General features: G+C 33.9%; 2 protein-coding genes across 2 annotated transcripts; both read left to right on the plus strand.

Annotated features, from left to right (window-relative positions):
* Nucleotides 1–403: 403 nt before the first annotated feature.
* LOC149520342 (uncharacterized) lies at nucleotides 404–1,224 on the plus strand. Its single transcript, XM_089743387.1, has 2 exons — nucleotides 404–528; nucleotides 648–1,224. Exons 1-2 carry the CDS (start codon nucleotides 404–406, stop codon nucleotides 1,222–1,224), a joined length of 702 nt encoding a protein of 233 aa, XP_089599513.1.
* Nucleotides 1,225–6,450: 5,226 nt separating this feature from the next.
* LOC111312077 (receptor like protein 24-like) lies at nucleotides 6,451–10,597 on the plus strand. The gene has a single exon (XM_089762909.1). It carries the CDS (start codon nucleotides 6,967–6,969, stop codon nucleotides 10,156–10,158), a length of 3,192 nt encoding a protein of 1,063 aa, XP_089619035.1. The 5' UTR covers nucleotides 6,451–6,966; the 3' UTR covers nucleotides 10,159–10,597.
* The last annotated feature ends 2,787 nt before the right edge of the window (nucleotides 10,598–13,384 follow it).

The following is a 13,384-nucleotide window of genomic DNA, read 5'->3' on the forward strand; positions in this document are numbered from 1 at the left end:
TCATTTTCAATCTACCACAGTCACTCTCAACTTTTTTGAAATCATATAAGGATCTTTTATATTAATTATTTATTCATTCATCATCATTCCAAATTGATGACAAATGGAATCCACCACATTTTATTTATTCATCATAGGAAAGAAAAAATAAATGGTAAATAACATGAAAAATTAAAAAAAAAAGGATGTTTGCTATAAGAATGAGTCTGACAAAGAATAAATTCGCAAAGAAATCATTTCAGAGTAAATTATTAAAGATGCTGGAGGTTTTAGACTTGGAAACAATCAGATCAATGATACGTCCCCATGCCATTTGAAGAATATATCTAGATTGCGTGTCCTTGTTTTACAAGCCAATAGATTTCATGGGAACATTCATTGTCCTGAGAAGAGCCCCTGGCCTATGCTTCAGATTATTGAGTTAGCTTCCAACAGTTTTAGCGGTAGATTGCATCAAGAATTCTTGTTGACGTGGAAGCCCATGCAGGCTGTTGAATATGAAGTGCAATCAAGGCTCAAACATCTCCGGTTTGACAACTCAATCCATATTGCTATCTGGATGCCATAACAGTTACCATCAAAGGCTTAGACTTGGAGCTGCTGAAGAACCTGACAGTGTTTACCTCCTTTGACATTTCATGTAACAGCTTGGAAGGGCCAATACCAGAAGTGATCGGAACATTCAAAGCACTTTATGTCCTTAACTTTTCTCATAATGCTTTCACAGGGTCAGTCCCATCAGCTTTAGGAAACCTGAGACAACTTGAGTCCTTGGACCTCTCAAGTAACAACTTACATGGTAAGATCCCTTTCCAGCTAGCAAACCTCAATTTCCTTTCATTTCTTAACATCTCAAATAATAAGCTAATGGGACGGATCCCGACAACTACCCTGCTTCAATCATTTGCAAAAGCTTCTTTTGAAAACAATGCTGGATTATGTGGACCTCCTTTAAAGAGAAAATGCCAATTGCCACCAGCTATCAAACACAGCTCTTTCGATTCTAGGACTAGGAGCCACATCCACTGGAATTTTATAAGTGCTGAGATAGGTTTTTTCTTCGGGTTTGGAATTGTCATTACGCCACTAATCTTTTGGAAGAGATGGAGGATATGGTATTATAAGCGCATTGATCTTGCTCTTATCAGGCTTCTACCTTGGCTGGTTCTTGAAATCAGAAAGCATGGGAGGAGAGCTAACTGGAACCAAAGGAGGAGGCTCTAGCAACAATTGCAGGAATTGAGTGAAAAGAAATTTGTATTTTCCATTTTCTGGCTTCTATTTCACCTATATGCTTTTTTTGCCGCTTCTCTTTCCACCCTTTGCTTTCCTTGTAAAAGGTTTATCCCGGTTCTTTTGAAACAAATCGACTTATTCCCCACAAAAAAAAAAGGTCGCGTTCCAGCTACTTGTTCGAAGCTAGCATCTTTCGGTTTTAGCAAATACAAAATAGCTTCACTTATCTAGCTGATCACTTGCACGATTGCATTAATGGCAGAACGCTCATCACTTGGACAACTTATCCAGAATGACACTAGTGACTGAAGCTAAAAGTTAATCTAATACATGCCTGATAATAATTTAGTTTCACCTGATCTTATCTTGTTTGGAGGTTTGCTACATAATAAAAATGATACAGACTCCAACCACTTAGATTGGATGATTCACCTAAACCTTATCGATCGCCTCTCCATTGTGAAAATTTGTCATCTATTTTGCGTTATGTCAAATCTGAAATAACTTGTATTCAGAGCACCCATAATCATAAGATGAAGCTTTTGCTTAAAAAGTTTTACTAGTAATTCGTAAGACAGATTTTTCCTCCACATGATAAGGGAAGAAGGGCCGATAGATTTCAGAAGGGAAGTTATTGTAATGGTGGAGTAGTAAATTATACTGTCGTAAACAATGCAAGTAACAGTCTCGCTTGTAAACTTTGCATTAGCAATTAATAGTATAGCTTTTCCAATATATAGTCCTGATTTCCACATGATACATTAGAAATTTTCAAAATAAAATATGAGAATATTGAAAAATAAATAAATAAAATAATCGTTTAAATTAAGAGGAGTAGAAGTCCATAGGTAATGGATTTAATTTGGTAATGGACCATGAGCTTGAATTTTCAAGCTTGGCAGGTCTTATATTAATTAAATAATTAATATTAGTATTTAATTAATGCCATTTGACATTTAGTACTTGGCATAATAAATAAAATAATAATTTTTTGTTAATTAATTGTTTAATTAATTAAGTCTGTCCAAAATAGATAAACAATTAACTCTATCCAAAATAGACAGACAAATAAAAACAAATAATTTATACAAAATAAACAGATAAATCTATTTAAAATAAATAATTTTTAGCTGTTAATTTGTTTATTCAAAATAGACAATTATATTTGTAAAATAAATATATATTTAATTTGTTATATAAGCTCCTTTAGTTTTATGAGAAAATACAAAAACAATTCTCAAAACTCTCCTTTTTTCAATAAACTTTAGATTTTTTGTTATAAAGTTTTGCTATAGAAAACTTCATAAAAGTTTGTTGATCTTGTAATAAGTCGATATATACTCAGTAGATTGATTTCGTCAATATAAAATACAATTAGTCATTAAACTTCATTGTATCTTCAAAGTTTATTGCCTACAACTCCTTTGCAAACCTATTATGTAAATAATACAATGAAGGCGAATAAAACATTAAAAAAATGACACCATTATACACCTTGAAATTTTTTCTCGAAATTTTAAATTTACCAGAAACAGTAATTCTAGATTTATAATTTTGTTCTATCAGATTACACCTTTCATGATCAATCCTAATTTAACTTTTTGGTTCCTTAATTAGTTCATCTACAGCAATGCAGTGAAGGAGTGGTAAAGCTTCCTGAGTAACTTTATTTTAGGCGCCTCTGCCTGTTTCAGTGTAAGACTAAATGAATGCATCTTACTGATGACAATGCCATGCCCTCAGACCAATGTGCTTTTATATGGTATTTATTCCAGCAGGCTACTTACCAGAATTTCAAGCATTATCATATGATTTGCCATGATCTAAACGATTTCTTGAAATTATTTGAATTGTTAAATTTCTAACCTAGATAGCCAATCCAAAATCTAAATTGGTCTTTTTTTCAATTTTTTAGGCTATAATTAGGGTTTGAATCAGAGATCTTCAGTCTTTAAACCTAGCACCACTGAGCTAACATTTCAATGGCGGTTCATCCTATTTAACTCTTGAATTATCATACCAATACCATGCAGTAGTCCGATGTGGTCATTTAACGGAGGATTTATCCCTCTAATAAGTAAAGTCTTAAGCATAGCAAGAAAGAGAGCAAAGTCAATAATTTAGGCATATAGTCAGTAACCAAAGTCTATGGAATTAATTCAGGGTTCTGCCAAGACGTGGAAAAGCTTAGAAAATGGACTGCTACTCTGATATGGACATTCAACCAACCCTTGTAATAGTGATAATGGCATGGCTAGCAATTTTCTTCTGCCGTTCCTCTGATCATGCTTGTCTTGCAGAATATATTGCAGCAATCGGTGCCATAATAAAGACGCTTTATCCAAGGACCCATGCAGAATTTATGTTAGTGGGGGCAAAATTATAACATTGTTGAAGAAAACAGCTTAAGTTCCAAGAAAACTACAGTACAAAGAGGGGAACATCAACTTTCACATGTATTTCACCAGAAAGATAAATATTTTGCTCGTATTAGGACCAGTCAGTCTAATAGGTGTGAGGAAACGCCGGCCCTGGTTGAGCATTATTTCTTAGAAAGGAAGGGCATTTGTTCTCATGGGACTGTTGAAATATGAACATAGAAGTCATTTTCTTTTAAGGCTCTATGGAAGTTTACCGAGCCTCCACTATCTTCCCCATTAAGGAGTCCTTCTACCCCTTCAATCTGCTGCTGCTGGAATTTTTTGGTACGGTTCTCAACTTTCTTCTTTCTTATCATCAATAGCTGGTACAATCCCATCAAAATACTATTCATAAAGTAAATTTTGATTAAAAAAATCAAAAATTAAACTCTATTAAAAATAAAACTAAAAGTTTTTTTAACAAAAATTGAAATATATCTAAATAATTTCAAATCCATTATCTTGATTTATAATTCTTCTTTTATAAAAGTTCGAGATTTTCATGGAGTAATTTAAATATTAAAATCAAAATAAAATTCAAATGAAAAAATTTCAAACTATAAATGCATTTTTCCTTGTTTCCCCTCATTACCTTATTTCTAGGCTTTGCTAATAGAATCCAAAATCATATATACCCAAAAAAACCCAAACCGAATTATGAATTTTTTGGGCCAAAAATCAAATTATGAATGGGAAAACATTTAAATCCGCCGGAGAGCCTGTTTGATTTGGAGCATATAACTCCAGGGGTCCAAGGACTCCAAGTCAAAAAGACTAGTTATGGTCGTAACATCTAAAACCTATAGCGACGTGACACTTGCTAAAATTTATTGGAGGAGGTCCAACTCCAATACAACCAGGAAAATGTGATGGGTAGCCACTTAAACTTCATAGTCTTTTGTTTTGTCGTTTTTTTTTTAATATTACAAAATTATTTTTATTTACATTTAAATTTTTTATTTTTATGATATTTTATTTTTTGACATTAAAAATTTTGAAACTTTAATTTTATAAAAAAAATTTAAAATTTAATATTAAACCCATTAAAATCGAAAATTTTTTTAATTCTATAAAAGTTAATACATAACAAATATTTTAGAACAAAGAGAATAATAGATTTATTTAAAATTGATAAAATATTATTTTATTAATAAAAAAACTTGTAAAAAAAATTTTAGAAGAAAAGAATTACTGATAGATAATTTAGCATACTTATAAATAAATGAAAATTTTATAAGATAAGATATTAAAATATATATATAAAAGAGTTATAAAATTTTATTGAATATAAATTAAAAATTAAAAATTATTTTTATGAATGTGTATATTTGAATATATTATAAAAAAATTATAAAATCTATATATATATATTGTAATTTATATAAATATGTATTTATTTAGATTGAAAATATTTTATAATATTAGAGGAGAATAAAAAAATTATGAATATTAATTATGAGTGTTTATTATATAATTTATATCTTAATAATCTTTTATAATTAATAATTTTTTTAACAATAAATATAAATTAATTAAATTAAATTTCATTAAATTATTATCTTTGATTAATTGTTTCGTTTTCTTCTGCATTTAATTATTAATTAAATTGAGGTTTTTTTGGCTCACAACACGTGGGGCTAACGATGGGTTGCTCGCGGGCAGAAAATGTTTCCATTTTCCAGTCTCTAGACTCTAGTGTATGTGAACCCTGAAAACAGGGTTTCCAACAAATTAGCCGTTTTCATGTCTTATACAATGATAACTAAATAAACGGTGATAAAAAAATGTTTTGTCCTCATCTCCCATTTTTAATATTGTTTTCTTAATTCTTTTGCTGACCCTTTTTTTTTTTTTTTTACTTTATCCATTTATTTTCCCTGCTTTTCATTGTGTGGTTAGGACGGCGAGGTTAGTGTTCATCTGGCGGCAGTTGTTTCCTCTACAGTATTTACAGACCATTTTTTTAATGTGATATTACTGTTCAAAAGTCACGTGCTACTATATTTTATCTCAAATCAAATAAAAAACAAAAACAAAATTTATTAGAAGTAAAATACTTAGAGGAAAGCATTATTATAGAGTATTTTTGGGGAAGTAAGTTCGATTTTAGTCATAAAAATTAAATAATTGAATTTGGACAAAATTTATGTTCCAAATCAATAAGGTCTCAACATCCGTGATCCATTAAAACCCAACAGAGACTTGCGAATTCGTCAATGTTTTTCACCGCATGGTTTCACATTGTTAGTCACTTTTCAACATTTCTCACTTTCAAACAGAAGACTTTAACGACCATATAGTGTCGAATTGTACTAGTAATGTCAACGTCTTTTAACAGGTGGCAGTAATTTTTATCACAACATTTGTTTAATCCTACAACAATTTTGTAGCCTGGCTAGTGGAGATGAACCAAATAAGACTTTAAATCCTTTTCTTTCTCTTTCCTTTTGTTGAATCCAAGAACCTTTATTTAGTTGCATGTCTTCTAGTTGAGTTGTTCCTTTCAATATTTGGTTCTTTTGTTATATTAAAACCAGGATAGTTAGGCCCGGCCACGGTCTGAAAATTTTAACAATTGGTTAATTCTTTTCGCACTGAGCGAAAATGAGTGAAGCCTGAAAATGATAGTATTTGCTTACTTTTATTTTCCCAAAATCCGCTTTAAATTTTGTTTTCCTTGTTTCGAAATAGAATTAACAAAAGATTATGTTTAGATGAGTCAGCAATCAGTGAACACTGAATCATCAATTATTATTGCTAATCAATCGGTAAAAAAATAAAAGCCAAATCCTCAATTCCACTTGACAACAGTACAATAAGAAGCCTGGTGGGAATGCTGTTGGTCTGCTTATATTAAGTCAAGAGTGGCCAGAAGCTTTGCATCAACAGCGATCAAGCCTTTGGTTTGATTTCTCCAAGTTGGCTAGAACTTCAAACATAAAGAAGCTACCAGCCTTTAGTCAACGTCTTCAAAAAAATAATACAAAAGAAAAGCCGACCAAAAAACGCGTCTTATGCATACAACTAAAACTAACAACACACAAAGTACGCGGTTTACCTTTGACGGTTCTTCTTTGCTCACCATTCGATTCGCTGCCCCTCCCACTCCTTCCCCTTCTTCTTTCTACCTTCCTCATTCCGCATTTTTGGTTACCATCCTTTGCCAAAAGGTGTGGTCTTTGGTCGGCCACCATTCGATCAGGATATGCCAAAAGCTTTGGCTTGTGGCCCTGCATCCTCCTCAACCTACTCCCATTGCTATCTTCTTCACAATTCTTAGTTGTATGGAATACTCTCGTTACCGTTACTAATGAGGATTTCACTCTTTTCATGGATTTTCTTGAATTCTTTTGTAGCAGTTTTCATTAGCATCAATGTAGTTTGCGTTTCTGCCCAATGTCAAAGCGATCAGAGACAGTTGTTGCTCAAATTGAAAAGAAGCTTCAATTCCACTTCATTAGGAAAGCTGGTGAAGTGGAATCACACCACGGATTGCTGTTCTTGGGATGGTGTAAGCTGCGATGAAGGTGGTCGGGTTATCGGCCTTGACTTGAGCTACCAATCAATTTCAGGTGCAATTGAGAATTCAAGTAGTCTATTCAGTCTTCAGCATCTGCAGCAACTCGATTTGTCTTACAACAGGCTCAGCTCAGCTTTTCCTTCAGGGTTTGACAAGTTTGCAAATTTGAGCTATCTTAATTTGTCAAACGCAGGATTTAAAGGGCAAATTCCAGCTGAGATTTCAAGCATGACAAGGTTGGTTACTCTGGACTTATCTGTAAGTTTATTTCTTGGAAGACCCTTGAAACTTGAGAAGCCAAACCTAAAGACGCTCGTTCAAAATCTCACGAGGCTAAGATTTCTCCATCTTGATGGCGTAACTATATCAGCAAGAGGAAATGAGTGGTGTCAGGCCTTGTCCTCACTGACCAGTTTGGAAGTGTTGAGCATGTCCAACTGTAATCTTTCAGGACCTATAGATTCTTCCTTTTCGAAGCTTCGGTCTCTCACAGTAATCCGCTTGGACAACAACAACTTGTCTGCTCCACTTCCAAAATTCTTTGCAGAATTCTTAAATTTAACTTCCCTTCGTCTTAGTACTACTAGACTGCGTGGAAGACTCCCAGAAGAAATCCTCCAAGGGCCTACATTACAGATTCTTGATTCGTCAAACAACAAATTACTCTCAGGTTCGTTTCGAAACTTTTCTCCGAATGCATCTCTTCAGACATTGGTACTTAGTGACACAATATTTGGGGGACAAGTACCAGAATCTATTGGTAACCTTGGGCAATTGACAAGGATAGAGCTTGCACGTTGCAATTTCACTGGACCAATACCAGATTCAATCCTGAAACTTACAAACCTTGTCTATCTGGATTTTTCATCCAACAATTTTTCTGGTCCAATGCCATCATTCTCATCATCAAGAAATCTTTCACAGCAAAACCTTGCTCATAATCAGTTAAATGGCACAATTCAGTCCACCGATTGGTCAGGGCTTTCTAAGCTAGTAAGTATCGACTTGCGAAACAACAAATTCAGTGGAACAATCCCAACAACTTTATTCCGCATTCCTTCACTGCAGAAAATTCTTCTTTCACAAAATCAATTCAGTGGTCACCTCCGGCTTGGTGACCTCCATGGTGAGGCCTCTTTACTAGATACTCTTGATCTTAGTAGCAATAAGTTACAAGGGCCACTTCCAGGGTCTGTATTTGAACTTCAAGGTCTCAAGATACTGTCACTTGCTTCAAACAACTTCAGTGGCATTATACCGCTGAGTGCCATTCAGAACCTGAGAAATATTTTCAGCCTTGATCTCTCCCATAACCAGTTGTCTATTAATGCCAATGCTACTAATCCTTCCTTGCCTTCCTTCCCCAACGTTACCAAATTGAATTTGGCTTCTTGCAACTTGATGATATTCCCTGATTTCTTGAAAAATCAGTATAGATTAGTCTATCTAGACCTTTCAAACAACAATATCCATGGAGAAATACCCAAATGGATTTGGGAAGCCAGAGGTCTTCATCACCTAAATCTTGCTCAGAACTTTCTTGTAGAATTCGAAGGACCTTTGCAGAATATAATTTCTACTCTTACTGTTCTTGACCTTCATGGCAACCAGTTGCAAGGGAAAATTCCATTTTTTCCGCAAGATGCCACCTATCTGGATTACTCAAACAACAATTTCAGCTCTGATTTACCAGCTGAGATTGGAGACTACCTAAATTTCGCTTATTTCTTCTCTCTCTCGAGTAATAATTTTCAAGGGAGTATCCCCAGTTCAATATGCAACAGTACATATCTTCAAGTACTTGATCTGTCTAATAATTCCCTGAGTGGTGGAATTCCTGAATGCCTGACACATTTCAGTATGTCTCTTGGGGTGCTGAATCTAAGGAGAAACAATCTCAGTGGTGTCATTTCTGATACATTTCCGCAAGACTGTGGGTTACAAACTCTAGATCTAAATCGAAACTTACTGCAAGGAAAGGTTCCAAAATCCTTGGCCAATTGCAAAATGCTGGAGGTTTTAGACCTTGGAGACAATCAGATCAATGATACGTTCCCATGTCATTTGAAGAATATATCCAGGTTGCGTGTCGTTGTTTTACGAGCCAATAAATTTAATGGGAACATTCATTGTCCTGAGAAGAGCCCCTGGCCTATGCTTCAGATTATTGACTTAGCTTCCAACAGTTTTAGTGGTAGATTGCATCAAGAATTCTTGTTGACCTGGAAGGCCATGCAGACTGTCGAAGATGAAGCGCAATCACAGCTCAAACATATCTACTTTGAAGTCCTGCAACTCAATCCATATTACTATCAGGATGCAATAACAGTTACCATCAAAGGCTTAGAGTTGGAGCTGCTGAAGATCCTAACAGTGTTCACCTCCATTGACATTTCATGCAACAAATTTCAGGGGCCAATTCCAGAAGTGATCGGAACATTCAAAGCACTTTATGTCCTTAACCTTTCTCATAATGCTTTCACAGGGTCAATCCCGTCATTTTTAGGAAACCTGAGACAACTTGAGTCCTTGGACCTCTCAAGTAACAACTTTCATGGTGAGATCCCTCTCCAGCTGGTAAACCTTAATTTCCTTGCATTTCTAAACGTCTCAAACAATAAGCTAGTGGGAATGATCCCAACGAGTACCCAGCTTCAATCATTTTCAGAAGCTTCTTTTCAAAACAATGCTGGATTATGTGGACCTCCTTTAAACACAGAATGCCAATTGCCACCAGCTACTAAAGACAACTCTTCCGAATGTGGGACTGGGAGCCACATCAACTGGAATGTTATAGCTGCTGAGACAGGTTTTTTCTTTGGGTTTGGAATTGTCATTACACCATTAATCTTTTGGAAGAGATGGAGGATATGGTATTTTAAGCGCATTGATCGTGCTCTTATTAGGCTTCTAGCTTGGCTGGTTCTTGAAGTCAGAAAGCATGGGAGGAGAGCTAACTGGAACCAGAGGAGGAGGCTCTAGCAACAATTGCAGGAATTGAGTGAAAAGAATTTTAGATATCTCCTTTATTGTATTTTCTAGTTTCTGGCTTCTGTTTCACCTATATGCTTTTTTTTGCTGCTTCTCTTTCCACCCTTTGCTTTCCCTGTAAAAGTTTTATCCTGGTTCTTTTGGAACAAATTGAATTATGCCAAAAGAAATGGGTTGCGTTCGAGCTAAGTTGTATTCGAGGCTAGCATTCTGTTGGTTTTAGGCAAATAAAAGATGCCTCCACTAGCTGATCATCCTTACACGATTGCATTAATGACAGACCGCTTATCAGTTGGACAACTTATCCAATATGACACTTTTGACAGGAGCTAAAAATTAATCTAATACATGCCAGATAATAATCAGTTTCACCTGTTCGTGTTTTTTTGAGGGTTTACTACATAATAAAAATGATTACTGATTCCAACGACTTAGATTGGACCACTCACCAGAACCTTATCGCCTCTCCGCTGTGAAAAACTGACATCTATTTTGCGCTATGTCAAATCCGAAATAACTTTTATTCAGAGAACCCATAATCATAAGATGAAACTTTTGCTTAAAATGTTTTTTTAGTAGTTCGTAGCACAGATTTTTCCTCCACGCGATAAGGGAAGAGGGGCTGATAGATTTCGGAGGGACATTATTGCAATGGTGGAGTATCAAATTAAACTCTGTTGTAGTAAACAGAGTCGTAGTCTCGCTTGTAAATTTTGCATTAGCAAGTAACAGTATTGGTTTTCCAATATATTGTCCTGATTTCCATACGTTACACCTTTCCCGATCAAAATCCTAATTTAACTTTTTTTTTATTTCGTTTCAAGGAGGGCTAAAGCCCTGTTACAAGGGGGGAGGGAGGAAGCTTGGTTCGAAACCAAACATTTGTCTCCCTAAAAGCTTCTGTGACCACTAGGCCATGAAGTGGAAGACTAATTGAACTTTTTTGTTCTTTAGTTTATTTACTCAAATGCAGTGCAAGAGTAGTAAAGATTCGCGAGTGACTTTATCTTCGGCACCTCTGACTATTTCAGTGTAAGGCTGAAGGAATGCATCTTCCTGATGGCAATGCCATGCCCTCATACCAATGTGCTTTTATATGGTATTTATTTCAGCAAGCAGCTTACCAGAATTTCAAGCATTTACATATGATTTGCCATGATCTAAACGATTACTTTAAATTATTTGAATTGTTAAATTTCTAACCCAGTTAGGCAATTCAAAATCTGGATTCACCCTTTTTTTTTTTTAATTTTTAAGGCTATAATTGGAGTTATAATTTGAGATCTTCAGTCTTGAAACCGAGTAACACTAAGCTACCATTTCATTGTTGGTTCATCCTATTTAACTCTTGAATTATCATACCAATACCATGCAGTAGTCCGATAAGGTCATTTAACGGACGATGTACTCGTCTAATAAGTATGTCTTAAGCATAGCAAGAAAGAGTGCGAAGTCAATAATTTAAGATATAGCAAGTGCCAAAAGGTCTATGGAATTAATTCAGGTTTCCGCCAAGACGTGGAAAAGCTCCGAAAATGGACTGCTACTCTGATATGGACATTCAACCAACCCTTGTAATAGTGATAATGGCATGGCTAGCAATTTTCTTCTGCCGTTCCTCTGATCATGCTTGTCTTGCAGAATATATTGCAGCAATCGGTGCCATAATAAAGACGCTTTATCCAAGGACCCATGCAGAATTTATGTTAGTGGGGGCAAAATTATAACATTGTTGAAGAAAACAGCTTAAGTTCCAAGAAAACTACAGTACAAAGAGGGGAACATCAAGTTTCACATGTATTTCACCAGAAAGACAAATATTTTTCTCGTATTAGGACCAGCCAGTCTAATAGGTGTGAGGAAACGCCGGCCCTGGTTGAGCATTATTTCTTAGAAAGGAAGGGCATTTGTTCTCATGGGACTGTTGAAATTTGAACATAGATGTCATTTTCTTTTAAGTCTCTATGGAACTTTACCGAGAATCCACTATCTTCCCCATTAAGGAGTCCTTCTACCCCTTCAATCTGCTGCTGCTGGAATTTTTTGGTACGGTTCTCAACTTTCTTCTTTTTTATCATCAATAGCTGGTACAATCCCATCAAAATACTATTCATAAAGCAAATTTTGATTAAAAAAATCAAAAATTAAATCCTATTAAAAATAAAACTAAAAATTTTTTTAACAAAAATTGAAATATATCTAAATAATTTCAAATCCATTATCTTGATTTATAATTCTTCTTTTATAAAAGTTCGAGATTTTCATGGAGTAATTTAAATATTAAAATCAAAATAAAATTCAAATGAAAAAATTTCAAACTATAAATGCATTTTTCCTTTTTTCCCCTCATTACCTTATTCGTTGCCTTATTTCTAGGCTTTGCTAATAGAATCCAAAATCATATATACCCAAAAAAACCCAAACCGAATTATGAATTTTTTGGGCCAAAAATCAAATTATGAATGGGAAAACATTTAAATCCTCCAGGGCGCCAGGTTTGATTTGGAGCATATAACTCCAAGGGTCCAAGGACTCCAAGTCAAAAAGACCTGCTATAACTCCAAGGGTCCAAGGACTCCAAGTCAAAAAGACCTGCTATAGTCGTAACATCTAAAACCCAAATCGTAGTGACACTTGCTAAAATTTATTGGAGGAGGTCCAACTCCAATACAACCCGGAAAATGTGATGGAAATAGTCACTTAAATTTCATAGTCTTTTGTTTTGTCCCCGTTTTTTTAATATTTCAAAATTATGTTTTTTTAATATTTAAAATTTTTATTTTTTATTTTTTATATTTTAAAATTATTTTTTTATGATTTTTTATTTTTTGACATTAAAAATTTTGAAACTTTAATTTTATAAAAAAATTTAAAATTTTAATATTAATCCCATTAATATCAAAGTTTTTTTTTTAATTCCATAAAAGTCAATACATAACAAATATTTTAAAACGAAGGGAATAATAAATTTATTTGAGGTTGCTAAAATATTACTTCATTGATAAAAAAAATTTGTAAAAAAAATTTAGAAGAAAAGAATTACTTATAGATAATTTAATATACTTATAAATAAATGAAATTTTCATAAAATTAGATATTAAAACAAAGATATAAGAAAATTATAATATTTTATTGGATATAAATCAAAGATTGAAAGTATTTTTATGAATATGTATATTTAAATATACTAGAGAAAGATTAAAAAATCCACATAAAT

Source organism: Durio zibethinus, chromosome 1 (assembly GCF_047325235.1).
Source record: "Durio zibethinus cultivar Kanyao isolate XHJ-2024 chromosome 1, ASM4732523v1, whole genome shotgun sequence".
Taxonomy (NCBI): Eukaryota; Viridiplantae; Streptophyta; class Magnoliopsida; order Malvales; family Malvaceae; genus Durio; species Durio zibethinus.

Excerpts from the sequence above, each read along its gene's own strand:
- LOC111312077 (XM_089762909.1), top strand. The coding sequence starts at position 6,967 with ATGAGGATTTCACTCTTTTCATGGATTTTCTTGAATTCTTTTGTAGCA.
- LOC149520342 (XM_089743387.1), top strand. The coding sequence starts at position 404 with ATGCTTCAGATTATTGAGTTAGCTTCCAACAGTTTTAGCGGTAGATTG. Across the intron at positions 529-647 it reads TCAAGGCTCAAACATCTCCG|CTTGGAAGGGCCAATACCAG; the intron begins GTTTGACAACTC and ends TTCATGTAACAG.